The following is a 25,528-nucleotide window of genomic DNA, read 5'->3' as shown; positions in this document are numbered from 1 at the left end:
CCGACAGCAACTTGGGCTAATGAAAGGGCATTTCTCGTGGAGGAGGGGAGGGTCCCAACACCAGAAGAACGCGAGACATGACTTCGTGATTGGTCTCTTTTGCTTTCTTTTCTTTTTTTTACACAAAAAAAAAAACCGGAATCTGCCTAACATCTAGTCTAGGGTTTTGCTCAGCACTTCCCCTCGTCCTGATTTGCAGTCAAGGAGATTTGAAGCTCCTGATGGCGATGGGCCATCTTGGATGTGGAGCTCAAATGTAACGCATGTAAGGGCCATTCAGAGACACGCATCGCGGATTCTTGTCCCTTGCCTTGTAAAGAGGTAGTTTCACAGTCATATTAAAAATGTTTCACGGTATGGACGGCTCGAGAAAAACGTGGCGTCCTGGCGTGTCGATCCCCCGGCGCAATTGGTGTTTTCCCTGGCTGCTATTTTGATTAAGAACTGGGTTTTCCATGATTATTGCCCGTGCGCCCATCTGTGCAAGTCAGGATCAGATGGCTTTTCATCTGAGATTCATGCGCCGGTGACGGTATGGAGTACATGATTACGGAGAAGGAGAGCATATGCCGTCTCCGTTGCCAAGGACAAGGTATGGATATGATTGATTCTCCAAGGGCGCCTCAACGGAGACAGTCACACGGACATTGATGACAACTGCTGCCTTGCGTTCCGCCAAGATCGGCGACTCTTGTAAATAAATAAAAAAGGAAACCAAATATTGAATGTGAGATTTGACAGAAATTCTGCCCTCATGAAGAGACGGCTCATGTAAGGTACCCCGAGTTAACGATCTATAGACTGGTCCCTTGTAAGCGTGCTTTTGGTGGCTGAGATCTGTTTCTGTGCCGTCTGTTGACGGCTTTCTTTCTTTGCTTTTTTCTGTATCAAGCCAAGAATTATTGCTCCCTGCCGTGCCTCAAAACTTACCTGTCATTTTTTCTTTCTTCCAGCTGGGTTTATTAACTCCTAGTCAGGGAGGATAACGCCACGCCGCTGTTTATTCATTCATCATTGGATGGGTAGAAGATGGACGAAGCTCCGCCTTGTACGGTACACACGGCAAGAGTCAAATTATATACTGTAGAGCCTAGTACAGGTAGCGGACAATAAAGAGCAAAGTCATGTCTCGCTTTGGAGGATCAACTAATGCATGAGTTCGGATAAGAAGTTGCCGGCAACAATTCAACAAAAAAGGAAACTCAAGATGCGGTTTGCTTTAAAATCTTGGCAGAGGGGAACCTGGATAGACTGGGATTTGCTTGCACGAGTTTAGTTACAACAGCATGCCGTAGCTTACGAGTGCTTGTAATGTAAGGCATCAAGACGGCATCGTGTTACTGGCCGCAGCGCACAACGTCGACGGTGCACACACCTATTTTGTGCGACACGCTGGCTATGAACTATCAGACTAGGACCTGCCTCTATAGCGTGTATCGTAAGCGGTGCTACCCTAAGCGACGGCCGGGAGCTGGAGTTGGAATTGACGTGGAATTGATGCTTGCAAATGCATCTTTGATCTGTGCCGTCACGGTGGTGGTGGTGGTGGTGGTGGTGCTATGGATTTCGTCCATTCAGGATCCGTGGTTTTACAGAGGCGTGTATTTGTAAAGAGACAACAAAAAGAGACAACAAGCGGCCCAGTCGAGCCTAGCTGCAAGTCGACGGATGAGTTGCGCGTTGCATTGGGCGCATGTACTAACTTGCACTGGTTCGTTCGTACGCATGCAATGCACCAGGCCAGACGTGCATGGCATGCTGATGCGATGTGACAAAGCCCACGTCCTTGGAACCACACCAAAACCCTCGTGCAGCAGGGCGGCGCTTTTGGCTCTTGCGGCACCGCGTCCCGATAGGCTGCAGAGGGGCGATTGCAGCTTCACCGGTCAGAAGCAACAGGCAAGCGTGCTGAGACATGGCGGCAAGCCGGAAGCAAAACCGGCCCTCCGGAGATGCGGTGCTGCTCCCTTTCGGCCTCTTTTGCTTTGCCCCTTCGCTATGGATCTTGTTGTTGCTGGTTGTGCGGCCGCAGACAGACACCGCCTGAGCCGAAGCAGAGAGGAGGGAGCTTCCATCTTACTAATGTACTAGGTAGTATATCGAATCCATGCACATCTTGCTGCGTTCGCCCTTTTGCTTGGCTCCCTTGCTGGTATGTACAGTGTCATATCGGCGAGCAGGAAATGGATGCTTGACAGGGTTGTGTTTTTGGTGTCTTGCCTTGGCCTGGGGGATAAGGCGAGCTGAAAAGCTTATCGAGAGAAACTCGGCCGGGGCAGATGAAAGTCCACTGTACGCAGCTCCTGGTGCTTCGGTCAGACGCATCCCAGGTTTCAGGTACTAGCCAACTGCGCGTTCGAGATTCGGCCACTAAATTACAGCGGGCTCGAAGCGCTTCTGTATATACGAGCATGTACCAGGTACGGCCTGCGATGGTGCTATGGAGCTGATGGATTGATCGCTGCTGGCATTTTCGCATACTGTACGGCCACGGCAACGGTACTGCACGGTACGGTACGGTAGCATCAACTCCATCACTGACTGATCCGCTGCAGCTGCCCACCGGTCAATGCAACAACAGGGGCGCCGGCTACCAATCAAATGCTGGCGATGGCTTGCGAGCACTCGATAAAAGGCGGTGCCCGCATCGGGATTAGCGCAGACCGGGGGACTGATTGGCCTCCATCCTTCCCTTGCGCCAAAATGGCTCTAACACAACCTCCTCTCGACAAGGGAAAGGCAACGAACGACAAAGGCCGACAAAAAGAAACATGCTCTGCACGCGTGCGCCACACTCATTTTCTCGTGTAATTTTTTCTTCTTTCCTTTTTTCCTTCTCCCCCAGTCGTTTTACTCGTGTCTGGTGCCAAGCACTGTCCCCTTCATGGTCTGTGGAAGCGGCGTTGTCTGACCATGTCACCACTTCTTGTCCACAGCGGCTGGCACTAATGCTGCTTAAAACGCCATTGCAACATCTCGGCCCAACGCAGCCGGTGATGATTATGATGCTGTTGACAATGAGAAGGGGCTCCCAACGCTGATGAATGCTGCCACGACGCAAGCCTTGAATGAGAGGGGCGAGGGCGTGGAGGGCATGGATCAAGGGCCGCCGGTAATGAATTATGGGCTATGGATGATGGGCTCGACCCTCTTCGTGAGCAAGTGCTTCGCGGAGAACTGCCAAGTTCATCCGGCACTGCACGGCGGGCTCAGCCGCGAGGCAAGGAGGTCTGTTCTTCGCTGCTTTGGATCTTGGGCCTCTGCGTAGCTGCCGTCTCTCTGTCTGGGAAGCCTGCCCTGCATCTGCTTCATTGCTCCCAGACACACAGGAATTCGCCGTCGCATCGCCTGCAGAAGAAAAAGACAAGAAAAAAAAAGAAAAAAAAAGGGAACCGACTGCGCTAATATGCGTAGGTGAAAACGGCCTAGACTTGATGTGGCATCTCCTGTTCAGCTGCCACCAGTTTTACCTCTGGCTTGGCCGTGACCTGCCCCCCCGGCTTCTGGCAGCCGGTCACTTCTCAGATCTTGTTCGGCCTCCTCTTTACCGGCCGGGTGAGCCACGTCCAACCCGGGCTTGCTTCCCTTGCTCTCTGTGCTTTCCATCACCCCAAGACCTTTTATGCAGAGCCGCCCGGCATGGAAGCCCGATGATACCAGCTGGCACGCCTCGCCTCCCCCCACGAGGTTTGGACAACTGTTGCCCAATTGAACTCGAGGACAAAACGGTCTCGAATGCTGCTGCTTATTCTCTCCGTGAGCTGGTCGCCACCATCTAGACTGGTCTCTGAACCGCAATTCTATGCAGGCGGCTGCATCCGCCCATGTCTTGTACCCATCTCATCACAGGATTCAGCTTGGTCTGGGCTGTCGTGTTGTTGTGTTTCTGGACAGAGGCAGTATCCATCAAATTTCCAACCTCTCGGGTTCAGTCCCTTTGGAGGGTGAGCTTGACAATACATACTTGCACAAGCATGTAAGCCGTGAGCAGAGCCCGGCACCCGGCACTGTGTGCGTATGTGAACATGCCCAAAGCCATGCTGTTGGTCCAGCGCAGAAGATTGCTGTCAATCTTGGTTGCAAATCCCCCAGTTTGGCGGTAGCCCCCCCCCCGGCATCTGAATGCAGCATCCCTGGACGAGATGATGACGGCCATACAACCCATGCGGCTACGTCCATGGAGGATGGAGTACGAGGGATATCTACTACTTCTGCTGCACATTCAAATGCGGGTGGCGCCTCGTGGCGAGGATCCGTCCTCGCACCGCTTGCTGCTAACTTTGATGGTTGCAAACGTGCCAATATCAACCAACACAGCTGTGGATATGCTAACCAACACGGTGGTGCTATTGGGAGATCTCTTCAATGCCACCGGATCCCCTTCTGGTTCCCTAACAATATCCACAATCTGTCCATGCGTCTTGATAGATTCTTTGCTTTGGGCAAAAAAATAAAATAAACACGCCATCCTTGATACAAAGTCAAGTGAGTGGCTTACATGCCTCAGACGATGGGACACGTGTCGGCCGCAACACTTGATCTTGACGGAGCATAGTGGGAATTTTGTGTTGGTGATTGTCGTCTCGGATCGGTTTGACCATCGGCCAGTATCTTGAGTACAGATTCTCTCCTCCCCCCTCCCACCTCTCTATCTATTGTCATCACCCATGGTTCACCACCCCCCAGCTCAGCCCTTCGGCACTAGCCTCGCCTTAGGCGCGCATTGGTTCATGTTCGCCACGCCGGATCTGTCTTAATCACTGAATACTCCCGAGTTTCTCTTGACCTTGCAAAAAGCGGCTCGCCCTGCAGAGCACAGGCGGAGACAAAACAGCCTCTGATGGACACCCCGGCCGGTGCCAATTTTGGTCCCCTGTCTTCTCAGACAGAACAGCCGCAGGTACCGTTTTTTCATCGATTCTACGGTGATCCACTTGGACACCCTGGGGCACACATTGGCTGTTGGGTCCTCTTGTCTTGCTGTGCAGGGTTGACTGGGCGAGGGCGGACACAGACCCTCCCCTCCCAGAATCAAGACAAGTAGTGCGAGTGGGAGTGAATTGTACCGCCCTCTCTGGGGCCTATCACGGCCAATCCAGCCATTGGCCATGGCAGCAAAGCGGTGCATTAGTAGGTCATGGCTGAGGCCTGATCCCACAGGGTCTCTCGACGCTCCTCGACAAAGTGCAGCAAAGTACAAGAAGACCGTGCTCCTCGCGTTGACGCTCACTCAAGTGTTATCCTCAAACCTATCCACTCCTTCCCTTCTCACGCAAGTCTTGTTCTTCTACCCTTTTTGTCACAGTCCATATCCCTCGCTACTGCGGCCATCTGCCTGTTGTACTCTCCCTCTCGTCTAGCCTGGGCCATTGTGTCTTAACTGCAGCTTCTACTATCGTTTCAACCATTGTCTTCAAGACAGCTCAACTGTTGCGGGAGGCTCGTCCATTGTTGCTGTTGTCTTATACGCCTTACGCGAGAGGTGAACTCGGGTCGCCGTAGAACATGTTCACCGTGCAAGAGGTTCAAGAGCTTCGGAGCTCGTCTCCAACCAGACTCAACATGCTCGGTATCGCCAGCATGATGCATAGAGAAGCATTTCTCCCTAGAAAGCAGTCTACCGACCATCTATCTTCGATTCCAAGATCTCTGCTCCACCCTCAAACCCCTCCTGACTCAACCTCGTGTAGTCCGATTGTCAAACCTGAGGGTATGTGCTTCTTGGCAACCAGATTCCCCAGCCTTTTTCGGTCCAAGGCTACTACCAGCGTAATCGACTCAGGACAGCTAACATTGTTGCGGCAGGGTCCTTCTCAGCTGCCTCAAGTATCTCCCGAGAGTGCTCTCCGATCCCTCGTTTGACTCGCCTCAACTCCTACGCCAACCCTTCTCCCATCAAGTTGCCTAGTCTCGAGGAATTTGACCAAGGTGTTGACGCCATCGCCCGGTCGAATGGATCAACACGGTCTTGGACTCCCCCCTCACCTCTTCCTAGCCTGCGTCGCGGTTCCATACTCCCCCAGCCACTGCCATCAATGTTGGCCTTTTCAATCCATGAGCCCAGCTACCCAAACTATGCCATTAGCAGCGATTTCTGCCCTTCAAGGATGGACGGCTACCCCAGCCCACCCCCCGACAGCGAGGGGAGGCACATCAACCAAAAGTACACCACAGAAGAGGGAGATTTTATCATCTACGCCTGGCACGACAGGAAACTGAAATGGCAGCGTATCAAGCAAGACTTTGCGAGCATGTTCGGCCGAACGCCAGAGAGGACCGTTCAAGGCCTTCAGGCTTGGTACTACCGCATGAACCAGCGTATCCCACTCTGGGACGACGATGGCTGGCTCATCTTTGACAACGACGACGACATGGAGCCAAAACACATCAGCATCAAGTGCCGCGAGAGAGATACACAGGACCGGCCGATGGAGCCCTTGGGGCTTGCCCAGCGGTACCCTGAGCGAGCCATGCACTACTCCTGGGTCGACTCCGAAACAAAGCGCAAGTGCCGCGACTGGGGTGAGTCTTTTTGATTCACAATGATACAACTCAAGTATAGTCAGGATGCTAACTAGTTCTCCCTTGTAGCTCACAAGCGAACCATGCAGTTCCGTGAACGCAGAGAACGGCGAAAGAGAAAAGAGCAGAGACGCCTAAAAATCTAAGCGGCTGTTTGCTTCAACCACAACACACTTTTAGAAAAAGAAAAAAAGAAGTAAAGAATCACGTTAGAGTGGAGGGAGAGTTGCCATTTTCTCTCCATCTCGAAAGTTCTCCCTCAACAACAACAGTATGGCCGTGTACTAATACTCTCTCTCCCCTCGCGGAGATGCCCACCATTCACACACTTTTTTTTTTGTCGGCCACAATACCTTCTTATGACAAAGACTCATAAAACGGCTTTTTTTTTTTTCTCGGGTCCAACTGTACATGCTACAAATGAGGGCATGGTTCAAAGCATCAAGCATAGGAGGACAGCGTTCATTTGCATCCAAGGGTTTGCTTTGTTTTTGATTTTCTCCCTGATTTTTACAAGAAACGTTTTTCTTTTTCTCTCCCATGTACAAGTAACTATATTGCTGCTCTTACGGTTTTGTTTTGTTTTTCTGATGGCTGGCTAGAGAAAGCCTCCCCGTCTTTTTCCTGCATATATTTAGGGCCTTAATGAGGAGGAAACATGATGGTAACGCCGGGCGGGTATGGGACAAAAAGGGTAATGGACTGGCTATACGGGACGGGGGGTTTCAGTGTGTGTAAAAAAGACGGTCAACATATTCGCGTCTCGTATATTAGGATGACAATTTACTTAGTATTGCTACTACTACTACTCCAAGCTCTTCCATAGGTTGTAATTTTACTGCTCCTACTCCTCCAGGCCATTTTGGCCACCCTCCCTCTAGAGGACCCCTTTCGGGTTGCCCTGCATTGGCTTTAGCTATCCCTTGCGTCTCACAACATATGGGCCACCGGCATCCGAAAATCATGGCCCAGCGTTGAGCGCCTCAGAATCGAACATGTACCCTTTTCCCCATTGACAGAGCCAGCGGGCATGTGACCTGACAGAATCTCATCCCCCCCTCTCCCTCTCTCTCCCCGCCAGTTTCTCTTCCTCGCGCCGCCGTGGAGGGGTAAACCCAAAGGAAAAGCAAGCAAGCAAACTTGACGGACCCAGGCAGGGCATACAACACATCGGAAGAAGCCTAAACGGTTTGTTTGTTTGCCTCTCAGAGGGTCAGTAACGTCCAAAAAGAGAGCCTCCGCATTTGGGAAGCCGATTTTCGGAGGGGTGTGTTTTGATCAGCGGTGACAAGATGAAGAAAGGCATGTGTGTAGTATAATATTTTTTCCCCCAACGGTAGAAGAGGGCCAAAGCGCTGTGTACTTTCTGGCCTTGCTTTTCCCTCCTCTTCTGGCCTCCCACGGAAATGGGGGGACGAGGCCCGAGCCTGTGGGCTCAAAAAAGACAAGTGAGTGAGGACAACGAGAGCGGTGAGCGCCATGTCGAGGAAGGAGACCAGGGGTGCAGGAATGCGTCGCCCAACACATACATACATACACATATAGGTGTTACATGTACGAGTACAACAAACGTCAATTGGGCGAGAGTGTGTGTCTGCGTATGTGCCGCGCGCGCCATGTTGCATCAATTTCTGCAAGAGAGAGAATAACTAGCCCAGCCACGTGGGGGGAAGAGGGTGGGAGAGGAGGATTAAGGCCCCGGGATCAAAACGGTCGCCGTTACACGGCTAGGGTTGTGATGTTCGAGGGGAGGCGAGGGATGGGAGGGGGATGACGATGCCGGACAGCACTTGATAGATGAGCAGACAGCGAGATCGGGGGGGGCGGGAGGGCGGATGGTGTGCGTGAATCTGCCGTGCATAACAGCTAACAGGGACAAAGAAGCAAGGCGGCTTATCGCGCGTCTCGAAATGCCGCGTTGCGTTGCATGAATTCCCGGATGCGGTCCATTCTTGCGTCATCGTCGTCGTCGTCCTGGCCTTCCATGACAATCTCATCGCTGTCGTATTCGTTGTCGTCAAACTCCTCCTCGTCTGAGGCGTTGGCATTGCGGTACATGTAAGCGTGACGATCGAACTCGTCCTCGGTGTCGACCTCATCCTCCGGATAGTCTGCCGTATAGTAGTTTTCCGCTGTGCACAAAAAATGGGTGAGGCTTTGTCTCGCGTAGATCAACGTCTTGCATGGAGGGCGAGCTTACCATTTTCGTCTTCATCATCTTCGGCATACTCGTCATCTTCATCTTGAGGCGACCCGTAAAACAGCGTGTTCTCCTCTTCTCCATTCAGGACCAGGATACCAACATCAGATGGTAGGACGTTGAGGCCCATGGAGTGAGCCGGAATGCGGACGTACTCCTCAATGATCCAGTCCTCGTCGTCCCCTTCTTCCTCGCTTGCGTCTGCCATTGGTGTATCTCCCGACTCCTCGACAGGAGGAGTTGATGTCGCGGCAGTCTCAGGGTGGCGCTCTTGGTATCTCTTTTCGGGGGCTTTGGGTCTGAATCTCGGCTTCTCCGCTTGCTTCCTTTCCACCTCCATGGCGTGTAAGTTTGCACCAATCTCGTTTAACACCCATTGGTTCATATCCGCAGTGATTTTGTCCATATCATCGGCATTACGATTAGCCAGCGACTGTGGGAGAGGCGCACGAGCCGGGGATTCCTGAGAAGGGTCGCGTCTCCTTGCAACACCGGGCTTCTTGAGATGCTTCTGCTCGATGGGCTCGTCAGGTGTCGTCACCATCTCCTGTGGGTGGTCTTGAGCTATGATGGCGTGGGCATCCTTTATGACAAGGCTCTGGCGTGAAGACCTTGGTACAATCTTCTTACGTCCGGTACGCTCGATGAATATAGTTGGTCCATACGACGCATGCTTTGAGCTTCCTGGACGGGCCGATCCTTGGTTGGTGGTTGCCTGAGCCAGCATCGCTCGTGATACATGGAACTTGCGCTGTTCTGAGAGCTGCCCATCCGCAGATCGCTTCGCAGCTCCCCGAATGTCGCCCATTGACCCCGAACTATGGTCATCGTTGCGTGTCTTGGACGGGGATGCTACGGCTTCCGGCTGCGAGACATGAATCACCGGTCTGCCATCGCCACGGCCGATGGCTGGGCCCGACGGCGCCGCCGTTGATTCCCGTCGCTGGTACACCCAGTTCGCCTCACTGCGATGACGCTTAGCCCCTTCATCGAGCTCTACGCGGTGTTAGAGGGACGCTGGTGCTGAGAGCAGTCATCGGGCAAACTGACGGAGAAAAGTAACGGGAGACTCATCGTCCCGCTTGCGCTTGACGCGGATGAGCTGCGGGGGAATCGACATGCTTACGGCCTTGTCAAACGGAATAGACGCCGATGGCAGAGGAAGCCGCGCAAGTGCCAGCCGAAGCGCAGCTGTTGTTGTGGTGAGGATAGCAATAGCAAAAAATACCAATGGGTCAATTCGAATAATTTTTTTGAGGTTACTCGCAGCTAGTACGAGTACGGGCTAATAGGTGACAGACTCCATACACGGGCAGGTACCCGGAGGCGTTGCATGACAAATGACGTCGCGTCTCGTTACACGGCGGCTCAGCGCCCTGACTAAACATCCATTAGACAGCATTGCGTCTGGTTTCAACTGTGTTTTTGTAGGTTCAGCCGAGTATGAGCCAATACCAGGAGGTATTGAATGTTTTGGAAAATGTGAAACATTGAAACTTGATATCCAATCCCACGATGTAAGAGTACCTCCTACCTACCTAAAGTACAACCCATTGTTGCTGCTCAGTCAGGTACAAGGAATCCAAGGTGCCATTCATTCACCATCCGCCATTTAACCATTAACCGTCGAGCTAATAAGGTGCCGTAGCGGTACTCGTAGTCATCCCCAGCACTAGCACCCTGCTAGGTACTTACCGCAAACTGTCTCGGACCAGCTTCTCCGCACAAGATACCCAGTAGAAGATGTAATGTGATTGGCCCGACCCCAGGCCCATGATCTCACGCCTAGCCCCGTCCTGGCCACTACAGAAACGAGCAAGTACAGTACAGTGCAGTACCGTGGAGCTTGTCCTTCAACTGTCCAAGGAACCTCGACCCTTGGCTCTCCCGCCCAGATCTGCGTCGTATCAGAGACCTTGTCCGTACTAGAGGGCCCGGTCACATCGCGGAAAAGCAGAGGTGCATTGCATCTACTCGCTCGGCTAATGACTAAATGAAATACATAGCGAGAGCATATAGCGGCATGGCATGGCAATAAATACCTCCCCCCAAGACCCCAATCCTCCTCCTCGCGAGGCATTTGATCGCTGCTCTAGGCCTTACGCGACGCCCACGTCACTGCCAGGTGCCACTCACCAGCCATGACGATTCCATGAGCCGTTCGGGATCCAACGCCGCCCTCCATCACAAGCAAGGAATTAGCCTTTGGCACTACCAAGCATCGTCACGGCCCGGCAAACCCTCCAACTCCAAGCGGCAAAGCCATCCAGGAGCCTGTTCTTTGCATTGACTTTGACTCCGACATTGCAACGCCTGAAACCCCGCATGAGAGACGCTCTTTGTGTCTGATCAGCCCATCAAACCCTTGCTTTGCCATATGCAAGGCAGCAAAACCCAGCTCCTTTTTCACCAAACAAGCGCTGCGGTTCCTTACAGCATCTACCAGCTTGCCCCCTTTTCACCCTCAACTGCCGTAAGAGCACACACAGGTGCAGAACAGCATCTCGACTGACCCCACCGTACATCCTTTTCATCAACTCCATCACCTTCATCAACATGTCGCCAACCGCCGTTCCCTATACCGTTACCTACCGCTGCCCTGGGACAGAGCCTCCCGTGTTCCTGGCCGGGAACTTTACGGCCTTGGAGTGGGGTCTCCAGGAGATGGGCTCTCGCCAGGAAGGAGGTGAATATGTTTTCGAGTCGCGGGTTTTCATTGAGCCTGGGAGGGAGTATCATTTCAAGTTCAAGGCCGGGAGAGAGGGCCCCTGGCTCTTGGACGAGAATAGGGCAACCGGTGAGTGCTCATCGTCTTCTCTATTCTATTGCGTCAGACCACCCCCTAACGAGACACTGTTCATTCAGCTACCGACGAGTCAGGCAACCGCAACAACGTGTTGACACTGCCCAAGACTTACGTATCCAAGATCAAGGACGATGAAGGAAGAAGGACTTCAACTCCTATTGAGCAGGTTGCTTCGGTTGCAGCCGAGGTTGCGGACGTAGCCTCAAAGCTCGACAAGGTAGGATTAGGCGTCATGCCTTTGAACAATTTTCCAACGCGGTAACATCTAACAGACCGAATAGGACGACACGTCGTCGCCTCGGATTAGCGGGTCTGGTGGTGAGAGCGAAATTGACGAAGACCTCAAGACCCCATTATTTGCACACGAGTGTTTTGGCGCATACGAATTTGTCGACGATGCTTTGGATCATGACGCCCTTGATGACAGTAAACTCCACCAGGATTCGAAGCCCAAGCTCCCCGAGTACGACATAGATGATGTGGACATGAACGACCCTACTATCGAGCAGTTTCCGTCAGACAAGTCTTCCATTTTCAGTACTTTACGCAAAATCCAATCCAGCCTAAGCGAGGACCAAGCCGTCATTGATGATCAACAGCCATCGCCTCGATTGGACGCGAGAAGATCAAGCGTGGACTCGGATGACAGTCTCTTGTCAGCAGGGTCCCTCAGTCCAGTCAGTGCTAGAAAACGAGAGAACCGAATGTCAACTAGCAGCGGTCGAAACAGGTCTCTGGTGTCACTTGGATCTATTGCTGAAGAGCCCAAGACTCCCGGTCCCGAGGATGCCTCCCACCCGATGGCCACGTCCAGCTACCTCAAGAAGGACACTGGCCGTGCGAAGAGCCCCACAATCGAGCAAGGCGAACACCTTATGATGAAATGATACACGGAATTTTCTGAGTGAATGCGATGCGAATGCTGGACCGAGTCTATAGAATGGGATTGCAGTGACACGATTGACAGGACATCATGACGTCAGTCCTTATATATACGCCGTAGGCCAACCGCAGTAGTTAGCGGAGGATGTGATTTCTTTTCTTTTCTTCTTTTCCTTTGCACTTTGCAAGCAACCACTTCTCTGGAATTGGCATTTTCATTTATAGTTTGCTTCTTATGAATTAAGCGCAATGAACGCATTATGTCTATCAGAGTATGTATCTCTTTTCCTCCGTGCTTAGCATTAGCATTCGATACCACAATCGAAGAGACGTTAGAGTGAAACCCATCACCGTGCTCCTTTTCTGTCCGCTATGCAATGAAATTTCAGTACATAAAATCCAGTAGCTACTACTCTCCATTATGAAATACCTTGTTTAAATACAAGTACTCAAAAGTGTCCATTTCCCCGTCTTCTGATACTGGAGTCGGGGCCGGGACGCCGTCCAACGGAGCCGGCGCTAGCACTGCCGAAGCGCACTCCGAATCGATAAGCTCAGGGGAAAAAAAGTTGCAAATCTGGGTGCAACTCATCCATTACACCAACGAGTTCGCCATGATGCGCCGCGCAGCCGCAAACTCGGTTTGCTTACGCTGTGTACACACAATCAGAAGCCGCCCGCTGCTACAGCCTTCAGTAATATCTTCAGTGATACCCTCGGTGATACCCTCGGTGCAGGCGTCGGTGCAACCATGCTTAGGCCAGCGCTTCTTCACTCAGCGAGCCAGGGACAAACCCTCGCGCATGGTCCTCGCCGACCAAGTCCACCGAGCACCACGCCTATCCCGAGATGAACGCAGACCACAGCGAGAGAGGGTTGCAGGTCCATTCTCTGGAATGAACAGGAGGGTAGCCAATTTTGACCCAACCCGCGCGCCGACGAGAGCCCGTTCCGGCGATCGCAAGTCGACTCAAGAGGAGGGCAGAAGGCGGCCGCAGGATGATAGAAAGGCGCTCAAGATGCAGCGCGCCTTGGCTTCGGTTTCGTACAACAAGCGCACGTCGCTGAAAGAGAAGATGCAGAGCTACGAGTCGTTTGATCAGTTTGATCTCCTCCCAGTTCTGAAAACGGCTGTTGTCGACGAGGTATTCGCAGGATTGGTGGATATTCGCCCAACGCCGGTACAGCGACTAGCAATTCCCGCCCTGCTGGGACAAAGAGAGCCAGGAGAGAAAAGGGTTGGGCATGAGGGGCAATCTTCGTTCTTGCTGGCAGCAGAGACGGGATCGGGCAAAACCCTCGCCTATCTACTGCCTGCCATTGATGCGCTGAAGGCGGCCGAAGCACAAGATACGGAGATTCAAGCCTACAAAGAGCGAGCAGAAGTAGAGAGGCAGCGTCAAAAGGCTGCGGATTTCAAAGGAAAGCCTTTCGAGGAGCCTCATCCCACCATGGCCAGGCCCAAGGTCATTGTCTTGGTTCCTACGGCGGAGCTGGCTCACCAGGTTGGACTTGTTGCCAAGAAGCTGTCGCATGTGACGAAGTTTAAGACGGAGATACTGTCATCCAATCTCAAACCTCAACAGATCCAGCGAAACCTGTACGGACCAAAAGGTGTCGATGTCGTCATCTCAACACCTCACCTGCTGGCTTCGATTGCAGATTCCGATCCCAACATCCTCTCTCGAGTGTCCCATTTGATCATTGACGAAGCGGATTCGCTGTTCGATCGAAGCTTCTCTGCCGTCACTTCTAGCATCGTCGAGCGTTCATCGCCCTCAATGAAGCAACTCATCTGTTGCTCAGCAACAATTCCGAGAAAGTTGAACAATTATCTGGCAACCAACTATCCCAAGATGATCAGAATCACCACACCAAACCTCCACGCTATCCCCCGACGTGTTCAACTTGGTGTCATTGATGTCTCAAAGGATCCCTATCGCAACAACAAAGACCTTGCGTGTGCCGACGTCATCTACACAATCGGAAGAGAGGCTTCTCAGCACGAAAATCTGGCCAAGGATGAAATTGACGTCCGCAGAGTCATGGTTTTTGTCAACGAGCGAGAAAAGACAGAGCAGGTTGCAGAGTATCTTCGCTCAAAGGGCATTGACGCGCAGGCACTGCACAGAGACACTCCCGAGAAGCGCCACGGCGAAGTTCTAGAGACCTTTACAACAGCTGAGCCGCTACGAATCATTGCATCGCCGAATCCATCCCGCCACCGGTCCTTGACTAACGTCAAGGCTCTGGTAGTGACTGACTTGGCGTCTCGAGGCATTGATACTCTGGCTGTTCGACACGTCATCCTGTATGATGTGCCTCACACCACCATTGACTTTATCCACCGCCTAGGCCGTGCTGGAAGAATGGGACGACGAGGAAGAGGCATTGTTCTTGTGGGTAACGACGACAGAAGAGATGTCGTTGCGGATGTGAAGAAGAGCATGTTTATGGGCCAGGCGCTCATTTAGACAGCAGTGACGGATTATGAGTGATTTGAGATCTATTATTGGGCATATTGTGGGAACAACAAAAGGGAAACGGGATCATTCGGGCGATTGAGAGCCTTGTATAACTATAGTAGATAACTATATTGACGAACCACGAGAGATGAACAGGGTCAAGGGCCTCTGGTGTGTAAGAATCTATGGTATGAGGGTATATCTCCAATATGAAGAGAAATGATGGAAAAAAGAAAAAGACAAATATAATTATACACATACATATCCTGTCTAGTATGCATCGCATATGAATGAATTCGGTGATGACTTGAATGCGTGAGTGTGGTGAGGCTGAAGTACATGTACCAGGTACCACCATGCTAGCTCCCGTCTTTATTTTCACTTCTGATTTTTTGTTTTATTTTTCTTAGGCAGGGCCCCGCCAAAAAAAAAAGTGACAGCCTCGCGAATCCTCCACTTCCGCCCGCGTCAGGACGCGTCAAGACTTTAAGCTAAATTAACCCTCACAGCCATACTTGTTGCCCAACCCACATCGTGGTGGCCTCTCGTTGCAGCAAACCGGGATTTTACTTTGCATTGTATTGTGGACGCGTCCATCGACCAAATCAACACGGCAGGCCTGTTTTATTCCTGTTTCATCAGTTGCAACCGCCAAAACATCGCCCTCCCGCTGTGCACTCCACGCTGATTGCAATGCCGCGGCCCAAGAGAGGACGTGGTAGGCCGCCTCGAGCAGCCAGAGCTGTTGCAGAGCCAGCCAGCAGCAGTCCCAATGTCGCGATTGAAAAAAAGCCCGAGACGAGAGGACGCCCCCGGGGACGCCCCAGGAAGACTCCCTCCATTGCACGACTCAACATCAACGAGGATGATGCTATCCAAAGCGCAAACAGCTCTCGCGACGAGGCGCTCCCTAAGCTTGCCAACAAAGATACGACCATGACAAGTGAGAGATCGGCGATGCGCGCAAGCTCACGAAGCTCAATAGAACTTGGGCGACATACTGCGGCGACGCCTGGACACAACCGACGTACAAGTGGACTAGATCTGGGCGACAGTGACTTTGGCAACTTGGATGACAGCTTTGCGGAAGGTGACATTCCCAGTACGGCGCTCTCAGGGGATATTTCAACCTTGTCATACAGCGCCCTCCGCTCTCAGTCGCGACGGTCTAGTTTCATAGGAAGAAACGACCCCCCCATTCGACCCAGCAGCAGGAGCGGAACTACCCCTAGGGTTGGCTCTTCGTTCAACCTCGGTCTCTTCAAGAGGCGTGCGCGAGAACCAAGTATTCTTGGTGCGAACCGAAAACCTCTACATGACTCCTCGACGGTCGTCCAAGACTCTGAAGAAGACAGCGAAGAGGAATTCGAACCCGAGGCTGAGTCCACGCCATTAAATAACAGACGACGCACTCGCGGAAAGGACGAAATCGAAGCACCAGAATCACCAGAGGCTGCCGAGTCCTCCAACCCGAGGAAGCGCAAAAGTCTAGATGTGCAGCAGAGTAGCACACGGCCTGAGAAGGTATCGAGAACAGAGCCTGGACCATCCAGACAGCCGGGCGACCGGAGCTTGTCTGAATTGCCAGATGCCCCTCCATCATCTCAAGAGGATCCTATGGACGACACCAGCGAGTCCGAAATATCAGAACTCTCCTCACCCAGAGGACCCCCCGCCAGGCTCCCTCAACGCCCAGTCACACCAGTCAACCTGGAGGAAATTGCAGCTCCCCCAGCAAGTAGCGGGTCAGAAGGGCCGGATATGTGGCCGGATATTCGATCACTGGCCAAGAAACGCCGCCGACCTTCCGTCACCACTCCCTCGCGCCTTTCTAACCTCTCCGACATGTCCTCGCCCCCTTCACTTACACATTCACCAAACTACGACGCAGCCAAGACTGGCAAGACGCGTGGGCGGCCACCGCAACGACAGCAAGCCTCGCCCAAGATGACTACGGCTGATCTTGCGAGCTTGCTGCCCAAGCGGCGATACAAGAAGTCGCGCGATCCGCTCGGCCTAGAGAGCGATGAAGAGCTTGATACCTCGGGACTGGGCCACGAGGATGATGAACTATCTCATCTAGACACCCAGACGGCCCGCCGGCGGAAGAGGGGAAGGCCACCTCGCTCGGCTTCTCGCGGTGGCAAGCCTGGTGGTTCATCTCGGCGTACCCTCAGATCACGTTCTCGCCATTCGTCAGACAAGGAAAATGCACGAGACGACGGCAGAGGCAGCGATAGCAATGAGAGCGAGGATGAGGATGGAGGGGAGGGTGTGAGCAGGTTTGTTCCTCTGGCGGATAATACGTTTGACGAAGCCTCCGCCAGAAGCCCAGCCAACGCCGTTCCTACTGAGGAGCTGAAGCAAGCGAGCAGCAAGTTCAAAGAAGTAGACAAGTGGGAGTTGGAATTTGAGGAGGTGGCGGAGGCTTCGTCGCCCCAGGATGGAAGGTGATGTGCTTGGCATGTTTTGTTTTGTTACGCATGTTAGCATTTTTATCGCTTTTTCTCGGTTGCAGCATTATGGCCATGTCTTTGCAGTGTGTTTGTAACTATTATGGAAGTGTCTGATGAAGGCATAGGTAGTTGAAGGGAGTGGGCGTAGGTTGGATTTCTATTTCTCAATGTTGATATCCATGGTTTCGTATCTTGCTGCTTCCTCCCTTTTTCCTTTTCTATGAGTGTCATCGAAGAGCTTTGCCACGCTCCAGCTTATTATATTTCAAAAATGAACAGTTTACGGAAATATCCTAATCTTCGTACCGAATCCCTCCTAAACGCCTTTTCATGATTACGCCCTTCTAAATAGACAAATATTCTTCCGTTATCTTTTGGTTTCGCTTCGCCTTTACCCAAGTTACTGCTGCGCTGCTAGTGATACCGCTTCTATCCTATGTTCGACAACTTCCAGGAATGCATCCAGAGCATTGGGATCTCGTAAAGCGACGGTGATATCATCGGGCAACCTTCCTGATCTCCACAGAGCCTGTAGCACATTAGCCAAAATTTTGCCTGCAAAAAAAAAAAAGCCCTTCAAGTATCTTGATTGTCCAGCGCACACTCACATTCTTTACGTCGGCAAACTTGGACTCCTTGGCAGTGTACTCGCGCAACACCTCGTCTGTCTCGAAATCCACATAGATCCTCGTGTCGCGCAACCGCACCAGGACGTTGTCCAGGCGCATAAACAAGCGGCACAGCAGCAACATGCGCTTGTCGTGGACTCTCAGCTTGGCGCTATACAGCGAAATGCCGTTATCATCAAGCTCGCTCTCATACAAGACGACCTCGTCGAAGAAGAGAATCGGGTCTCGCCGCTTCAGCAGCTCAATGGGAATCTGCTTGTCCGTGGGCGCAAAGGCGACGGCGCCGTCGACGGTGCCGGCGTATGTGGTGGAGTAGCTCCAGTCGTAGGGCTTGACGACCTCTTTGATGTTCTGGGTGGTTTCCTCGCGGGTGCTCTCCCAGTCGCGGGCGTAGGCGACGCGCAGCATGTGCTTGTCGGTCTTGTCGACGGCGTCGAGGGCGTCAGCGGTGTTGAAGGCGAGGGTCCAGTTGGATGGCGTGTGGGTGACGGAGACGAGGTTGTCGCCAAAGATCATTTCGGGCACGGGGATGCCGAGCTTCTTCTCGAGGGCGTCGATGGCGGCGGACTTGGAGATGGGGAGCTTGCGGGTCGAGATGCGGAAGTTGTTTTGCGTGTGCGAGGTTGTTGCGGCGGCGAGGGCGTCGGGGCTGGGGAAGGGCTCGTTGGGGGAGGTGACGTGGTTCATCGTGGGCGGTGGTGGTGGAAGCATCGTTGAGGGTTTGTTGGAGAGGGTTGAATGAATGAAGCTGGAGGATTGGAGGTTCGGGATGCTAAAGTTGAGAAGAGCTATGGTGGGGTTTGGGGGAAATGGGAATATTATAGCGGGGTGGTTCGAACAGCCGTATGATGATGGAATATTTCACGACTAGGTTGCTGCGCATTTACACGACAATATAATTATCAGACGGAAGTTTTTTTTTACTACATCTTGAATTCAAATTGCATTTTATTAATATCCAGCTTTCAGCAATCAGAACTCCCAAGGAAACTCAGTTGGCGGTGATGGAATTTGCAATACAGATAGACTTATGGCCTTTGTCTTGCTTGTAAGTAATCCATCTGTACAACTTCATTCAATATTTCCGTCAGCTCATTCATGTTCAGTTCTCTTTAAAAACCAATGCCTCTAAGAGAATAATCTGATTCCTAAGCTATAGTAATTGTATTTGTAATTAAAAAAGAAGAATCAAATAGAGTAAAGGTCCGTTGAGTTTCACAAGCTAAGAGAGCATTCTAAGGCTACAATATGCCAATCCCTACTAAGCAGGGTTGCCATTTCGTAACGTTTCGTAACTACGAAAATTTTCGTAATTCGTATATGAATTACGAAAATTTTCGTACTTTTAGTACGAAATACGAAAGTACGAAATACGAAAATTCGTAATATAAAAAAATTATAAGCTTAAATTTTATTATTATTTTAATAATAAAATTAAATAAATATATTAAATTACTTATTAAATATAATATTTAACTTTAAAAATAAGCTAAATTTCATAAGTTATTAAAGAATAATAAAATTCGTATTTTCGTAATTCATATATGAAATACGAAAATTTTCGTAATTTCGTACAAAACTACGAAAATTTTCGTATTTCGTATATGAATTACGAAAAATTTCGTAGTACGAAAGTACGAACGTTTTCGTACGTACGAAATGACAACCCTGCTACTAAGTCAGGCTACAAAGTGCATGTCGATCATTTTCAGCTGTACCGGCAAAAAGTTTGTTGTCGGCAAAAAGCAAAATTTCAATACTACCTCTGTAAATAATAGATGTTTTACTACCTACCCGAGGAAGAATCAACTCTGTTTGGTACTCCTTCCAACCCAACCAAAAGAGTTGGGATATGCTGCCTCAGGTACATGTAGGGTAGATGCGATAGGAAAAGCGGATGAAGCGAAGGAGAAGGGCACTGTTCAATGAAAAAGGGTGTTACCCTCCCCTTGTAGACATATGAAGTTGAGGCTCATATCTATAATCAGAATGATTTGCCTGGAGTGAGTATACTTGGATGCAATTGAATTATCAATCTTCTAGTACAGAGCAGAGGCTACAACAGTATTCCTAGGTCTGGTGTTTACCATGTGTCGCATAACATCATAACCCATATTGACTACTGCGATTGTGCACCTCTCCCTTTAAAAAATCATCTCCATGCACGTCAATTTAACTCAAATCCTCACTTGTTATTTGGACATGTCGTTGGCCATCGTCTCTGCAAGGGGGTTAAATTGTCGCTGAGTCGATCCCTGCCATTGGCCGCAGCCCCTAAGACCCCCTAAGACCCGATTTGGTCCGCCCCCAGCAGAGGATTGCGGCTTAGTCATAACCAATATTGGCCCGCTGTTGCCCCGACAACATTGGACCGCACCAAAGACAACACGACTAACCCCCGTCGCTGCCACAGCCGCACTCCAGGCAAACTCTCCTCACTTATACCTGCAAAACCCAGCGACCACCACATCTGCCCAACTGCCATCTCCAAGTCTCCGAGGCAGTCAAGCAACATGACTACACGTACGCTTGAGTCGCGCTTGGAGCGCATCTCCATCCAAGACGAAAACGACGTCGGTGAAGCCACCAAGATCTACTCAAAGACCAAGGTATGACCAGCGTCTCTGCAAGTCGGGCTGCCCTTGGAGGAGATATTAACCTGGACTTAGTTGGCAACGACAACGACGTCGACCACCACCCGGGCAAACCATTTCAAGGTAGCTCTTCAGTCGCAAAGCAACAACGTCAACGCAGTTGCTTCCGTCACCCTGCCTTCACAAGCGGCCCAGAGAAAACCGCCTCCACCCATCAATCCTGCTTCACCGCCCCCAGCGAGAAGGCCTCTGCCCGCTCCCACAGCACGAGTCAAAGACGAGAAAGAAAAGGAAAGGGTGAGGGTGAGGGTGAGAGAAGCGGAGAAGGAACCGGAAACGGAAAAGGACAGTGAGAAGGATGTCGAAGAGGCCAAGTCAGCTCTGACGGAGCAGCCAAGCGTACCCAAACAGTTCCATCTTGGCATGTTTGAGATTGGACGGCCACTGGGCAAAGGCAAGTTTGGCCGCGTTTACCTTGCCAGAGAGCGGACAAGCGGCTTCATCTGTGCTCTGAAGGTGCTCCACAAGAGTGAGCTTCAGGCCGGAGGAGGCGTGGAGAAGCAGGTTCGGCGCGAAATCGAGATCCAGAGCAACCTACGGCATCCAAACATTCTGCAGCTTTACGGCCACTTCCACGATAGCAAGAGAGTCTTTTTGATCCTCGAGTATGCTGGAAAGGGCGAGCTGTATAAGCACTTGCGAAAGGAGACCAAGTTCCCCGAATGGAAGGCGGCCCAGTATGTCGCTCAGATGGCTTCTGCGCTGCAGTATCTTCACAGAAAGCACGTTATCCACCGCGATATCAAACCTGAGAATATTCTCGTTGGTATTCACGGGGAAGTCAAAATTTCCGATTTTGGCTGGAGTGTACACGCCCCCAACAACAGGCGGAAAACCCTGTGCGGCACCCTTGATTATCTCCCCCCAGAAATGATCAAGCCCGGCTCCTCGGACAACTACTACAACGAAAAGGTTGACCTGTGGAGCTTGGGTGTGTTGACGTACGAGTTCCTCGTTGGCGAGGCTCCTTTCGAAGACACTCCTGTCATGACGCAGCGGAGGATCGCCCGTGCAGACATGCAAATCCCCAAATTCGTGAGCGCAGAGGCTGCTGATCTCATCAAGAGAGTGAGTACTTGGATCCCCCCAAGATAATGAAAAAGTGATTGGCCTGCTAACAAGCAATGTGTAGCTTTTGGTTCTTGACCCTGAGAAGCGAATCCCTCTTGAAGATGTACAGAGCCACCCTTGGATCATCAAGCACTGCGTCAAGGGTGAAAGAGCTACCAATCGCGAGAAGGGCGTTTGATTTGCTGCCACATGATACATGATACATGCAAGCAAGCAATTTGTTTCCGTCTTTTTCTAGTCTCATGACTTGTTTGGCCGTTGGAGTCGGGTGTGTAAGATTTGAGCTGAGATTTGCCTTGCATAAGGAGGAGTTTACGGAGTTTTTTCTTGTTTTTGCCTTTCCTTTTGGGGTGTTCACATGGGAGCAGCAGAGCGTTTGAGTCAGATATTTGTTCTTTTGGGGTATCTTTTAATGACGTTGAAAGTTAAAAGCTAAGTGTCATGCAAGGAGATGCGCTGGGGCTAGACGTTATCGTACATCATAGGGTCTATATTTTACAAGGCATTCGAATTTTACCTATACACCTCATCAAAGGGTCTAGTGTCTGAGAAACACGAGTCCCAGACTTCATTGACCACTTTTGTCGCTTGCACGTCATCTTTGCATCTCGGTCGCGCCATGACTGATCGTATGGCTCTGGAACGAACGCAGTTCTGGAATTGCTGGGTCAGAGCCCAGTTGCCTCGGGTGAAGAATTCTCTGCTCCAGCGGCATTCTCCGCTCAGCATCGATGCACGAATCTATTGTTCGACAAGCGTCAGTCTCGGGATCCGTTTGGCGATTGTTCCATCCCAATTGAGGTATTTCACATAGGCGCAAAAGTACTAACCTCTGTGCACGCAGCATGCTTCAAGTCTTTATCGCCCATCCAGTCCACCTGCCACCTGAGGTGGTCCCACGCATGTACCATCTCGTGCGCCAGCGTATCTTCCAGGTGTTTGCGGTCGCGGATCTCGTTTGCGCAAATCAGGATGCCGTGATTGGGGCTGAAGCCTCCCGACTGCCGATGCACCTGGCCATCCTCTTCCAGCCGCGCAGGACACCGGCGGCACAGCACGTTTGAGGCATCCAGCTTGCCGTTGAGATCTTGGATCTTGCCCGACAGGAAGCGGACGGCGGGCGAGTATGTAAAGAGCCAGTCGCGATACTCGTCGCACCGCTTGCAGTCACGTTCCTCGTGGACCTTGTATCGCCATTCGCGGTAGTGGAAGAGGCCCTCGGGGGTCATCTGGCCTGACAGGATTCGGAAGTAGTTCATCCACCATTTCATCTGCGGGTCGAAGCCGGTTCGAGCTGGATCATTGACGACTTCTTTTGCGGGCTTCGGCGAAGCAGAGCCAGCCGGAGCTGGGGGGGTCGGCGATGCGCCGGATGCCATGGCTGTAGGGTGTGTATCTAAAACTGGAGAGGAGAGAGATGCAGGGGGTACTTTAGAACAGTTTCTCCTTTTGTAAAATGCCAAGCGGAATGGTAGGGTGAGACAATGCAAGGGAATCTCATGCCACTGGAGGATTGGGATGAGGTGATGAAGTTGCCTCACCTAATACCAGTCTTGTGTCGTCCAGAATTCTGCCGCGTAGAATTGACAAAGCTCAGGGCGGTGAGGGCGCCTTTTTGTAGGCTGGTGCGGTTCCGGCTTATCTTATCGCAGGTACATGCCTGTCCTGTCAGAAGCTGGCCACTGAGACGAAAGAAACTCCAAATAGCCGACTTTGGACTGAGCAAGGAGGGGCGATCTCGGACTTGCAGCGACAGGCCCTTTGAAAGCGATTTTCATCTAAAGCGATTTCTCATCTCAACAAGGCGAATTAATTCAATGAACTGAGCCGACATATCTCGATTGCGCCAATTAGCTTCCTCAGGCAGAGCACAGGTCGCGACAGGGGAAGTTGGCGAAAATGTCTGAAGATATTACTCAGAGTAAGCCCGGCCAGCCTATATGACGAGCCGTCATGTCTCATTTACTTTTAATAGCGGTGGGCGTCTAGGACGCCCTTCCGTCCTTTTGCTCATTTGCATCTCATGCTGGTTCTTGATTTTATTTCCTTCTTTCTAGCCGAATTTATCATCTTGTCTTTCTGTTTCAACGAATTGCTTGCTATGTGTTTTCTTCAATGTTTTAAGACTTGACATCTTGTCTAACTTTTTTTGCTTTCGGTCGATTCAAGACGACGGCGTGGCGGCCATGAGGAAGCCGAAGCCGCTGACTGTTGTCATTAAGCTGGGTGAGTACAATGCTTGGAGATGGACACCGGTCAATGTAGATCACGACGACTCGTTGCTAACGGCCAACAAAACAAAGGGACGAGCTCAATTGTCGACGAAACCACCCATGAACCTCTACTTCCCATCCTGACGTTGATTGTGGACACGGCGGTCAAGCTAAGGAAGGATGGCCATCGAGTGGTCATTGTCTCTTCAGGAGCCATCGGCGTCGGTCTTCGTCGCATGGACGTGGCGAGGCGTCCCAAGCATTTGGCCCAGTTACAGGCAAGGCTACTCCCACACAAACCGGGGGAACGAACCAGGCAAACTAATATACGCATAGGCATTAGCAGCAATCGGCCAGTGCCGGCTCATTAGTCTCTGGGATAGCTTGTTTGCGCATCTGACACAGCCGGTGGCTCAGATTCTACTTACGCGGAATGACATTGCTGATGTATGATACTACTATCCACGACAATCTAACTAACGAGGACGTTGTCAAGCTGACCGCGAACGATGCTTCTTTTTTTTAGCGAACGCGATATCTCAATGCTCAAAGCACAGTCAACGAACTATTAGACATGGGAGTCATACCCATTGTGAATGAAAACGATACCCTGGCAGTTTCCGAAATCAAATTTGGCGATAATGATACCCTTTCAGCGATTACTGCGGCCATGATACACGCAGACCTCTTATTTCTCATGACGGATGTCGATTGTTTGTACGATAAGAACCCGAGAAGCAACCCCGATGCCAAGCCCATCGAAATCGTCGAGGACATTTCAGCCCTCGAGGCGGATGGTATGTTGTGCTTCCAGAGCTCATCAAAACGTGGAGCTGGCTAACGGTTAAAACAACAGTCTCGAGTGCCGGATCAGCATTGGGTACTGGTGGTATGAGCACCAAGATCATTGCCGCACGACTCGGGACGTCGGCGGGCGTGACAACAATCATCACTAGGTCGTCCAATCCAGGCAACATCCTGAGCATCGTGCGCTACCTCCACCAGTCTCAGCCTTCGAGATCGGCATCGTCCGTGTCGCTCAACCTCATTGCTGCATCAGAAAATATAGAGACAAGGCCAGCTCCGCCATTACACACAAGATTTCTGCCTTCAACCGACCCGATCCGAGACCGTCACTTTTGGCTCCTCCACACTCCCAACCCCCACGGCACGCTGTATATCGACGAAGGAGCCCACAAAGCGCTCCTTAACAAGGCTGGTCTGCTCCCCGTTGGTGTAGTAGACGTCGAAGGGAACTTTGCCCAGCAAGAAGTCGTCCGGCTCATCGTAGTCAGCCGACGATCGGCTCCCGGCCCAGATGGGAAGCGCTGGGAGGGCTTGGGATTGGAAGTTGGACGGGCTCTGGTCAACTATGCCGCCCCCGAAATCTCGAGGATCTTGGGCCATCAGAGTACGGAGATCCGAGGCATACTAGGCTATGCGGACAGTGAATATGTTGCGCACCGTTCACACATTGGGATTTTTAGGGCGGAGAGCAGGTCTGCGACTCCGACGAGAGAGTTGCGCTAGTCGAGTAATGGGTTTTCATATAGATTGATTTATGACTGGGTAGAGGATAAAAGCAGGATCAACTGGAATTTAGCCTCTTTGAATGCAGGAATGAGTGGTG

The 25,528-nt window shown here is 51.6% G+C and overlaps 9 protein-coding genes across 9 annotated transcripts; 6 read left to right on the top strand and 3 right to left on the bottom strand.

Moving 5' to 3' along the window:
- Positions 1-5,505: 5,505 nt before the first annotated feature.
- Positions 5,506-6,668, top strand: Triagg1_4991 (uncharacterized protein; the record flags this gene model as incomplete). Its single annotated transcript, XM_062899455.1, has 3 exons — positions 5,506-5,710; positions 5,788-6,522; positions 6,592-6,668. The coding sequence occupies 3 exons, from the start codon at positions 5,506-5,508 to the stop codon at positions 6,666-6,668; spliced, it is 1,017 nt and encodes a 338-aa protein (XP_062756172.1).
- A 1,747-nt stretch (positions 6,669-8,415) lies between these two features.
- Positions 8,416-10,802, bottom strand: Triagg1_4990 (uncharacterized protein; the record flags this gene model as incomplete). Its single annotated transcript, XM_062899454.1, has 6 exons — positions 8,416-8,654; positions 8,723-9,718; positions 9,773-9,913; positions 10,083-10,102; positions 10,418-10,525; positions 10,765-10,802. The coding sequence occupies 6 exons, from the start codon at positions 10,800-10,802 to the stop codon at positions 8,416-8,418; spliced, it is 1,542 nt and encodes a 513-aa protein (XP_062756171.1).
- Positions 10,803-11,278: 476 nt separating this feature from the next.
- Triagg1_4989 (uncharacterized protein) lies at positions 11,279-12,415 on the top strand (the record flags this gene model as incomplete). The annotated part of the gene is made up of 3 exons (XM_062899453.1): positions 11,279-11,519; positions 11,588-11,745; positions 11,810-12,415. The coding sequence occupies 3 exons, from the start codon at positions 11,279-11,281 to the stop codon at positions 12,413-12,415; spliced, it is 1,005 nt and encodes a 334-aa protein (XP_062756170.1).
- Positions 12,416-13,213: 798 nt separating this feature from the next.
- Positions 13,214-14,884, top strand: Triagg1_4988 (uncharacterized protein; the record flags this gene model as incomplete). The annotated part of the gene is made up of 1 exon (XM_062899451.1): positions 13,214-14,884. One exon carries the CDS (start codon positions 13,214-13,216, stop codon positions 14,882-14,884), a length of 1,671 nt encoding a protein of 556 aa, XP_062756169.1.
- Positions 14,885-15,568: 684 nt separating this feature from the next.
- On the top strand, positions 15,569-17,329 carry Triagg1_4987 (uncharacterized protein; the record flags this gene model as incomplete). Its single annotated transcript, XM_062899450.1, has 1 exon — positions 15,569-17,329. One exon carries the CDS (start codon positions 15,569-15,571, stop codon positions 17,327-17,329), a length of 1,761 nt encoding a protein of 586 aa, XP_062756168.1.
- Positions 17,330-17,731: 402 nt separating this feature from the next.
- Triagg1_4986 (uncharacterized protein) lies at positions 17,732-18,671 on the bottom strand (the record flags this gene model as incomplete). Its single annotated transcript, XM_062899449.1, has 2 exons — positions 17,732-17,860; positions 17,940-18,671. The coding sequence occupies 2 exons, from the start codon at positions 18,669-18,671 to the stop codon at positions 17,732-17,734; spliced, it is 861 nt and encodes a 286-aa protein (XP_062756167.1).
- Positions 18,672-20,473: 1,802 nt separating this feature from the next.
- On the top strand, positions 20,474-21,863 carry Triagg1_4985 (uncharacterized protein; the record flags this gene model as incomplete). Its single annotated transcript, XM_062899448.1, has 3 exons — positions 20,474-20,569; positions 20,630-21,682; positions 21,747-21,863. 3 exons carry the CDS (start codon positions 20,474-20,476, stop codon positions 21,861-21,863), a joined length of 1,266 nt encoding a protein of 421 aa, XP_062756166.1.
- A 628-nt stretch (positions 21,864-22,491) lies between these two features.
- On the bottom strand, positions 22,492-23,064 carry Triagg1_4984 (uncharacterized protein; the record flags this gene model as incomplete). Its single annotated transcript, XM_062899447.1, has 1 exon — positions 22,492-23,064. The coding sequence occupies one exon, from the start codon at positions 23,062-23,064 to the stop codon at positions 22,492-22,494; it is 573 nt and encodes a 190-aa protein (XP_062756165.1).
- A 1,408-nt stretch (positions 23,065-24,472) lies between these two features.
- Positions 24,473-25,428, top strand: Triagg1_4983 (uncharacterized protein; the record flags this gene model as incomplete). The annotated part of the gene is made up of 2 exons (XM_062899446.1): positions 24,473-24,695; positions 24,755-25,428. The coding sequence occupies 2 exons, from the start codon at positions 24,473-24,475 to the stop codon at positions 25,426-25,428; spliced, it is 897 nt and encodes a 298-aa protein (XP_062756164.1).
- Positions 25,429-25,528: the final 100 nt, after the last annotated feature.

This window comes from Trichoderma aggressivum (assembly GCF_033847375.1).
Source record: "Trichoderma aggressivum f. europaeum strain CBS 100526 chromosome Unknown scaffold_016, whole genome shotgun sequence".
In the NCBI taxonomy this organism is placed as follows: domain Eukaryota; kingdom Fungi; phylum Ascomycota; class Sordariomycetes; order Hypocreales; family Hypocreaceae; genus Trichoderma; species Trichoderma aggressivum.
Note: the sequence above shows the minus strand (reverse complement) of the source record. Positions and strands in the feature narration are given on the sequence as shown.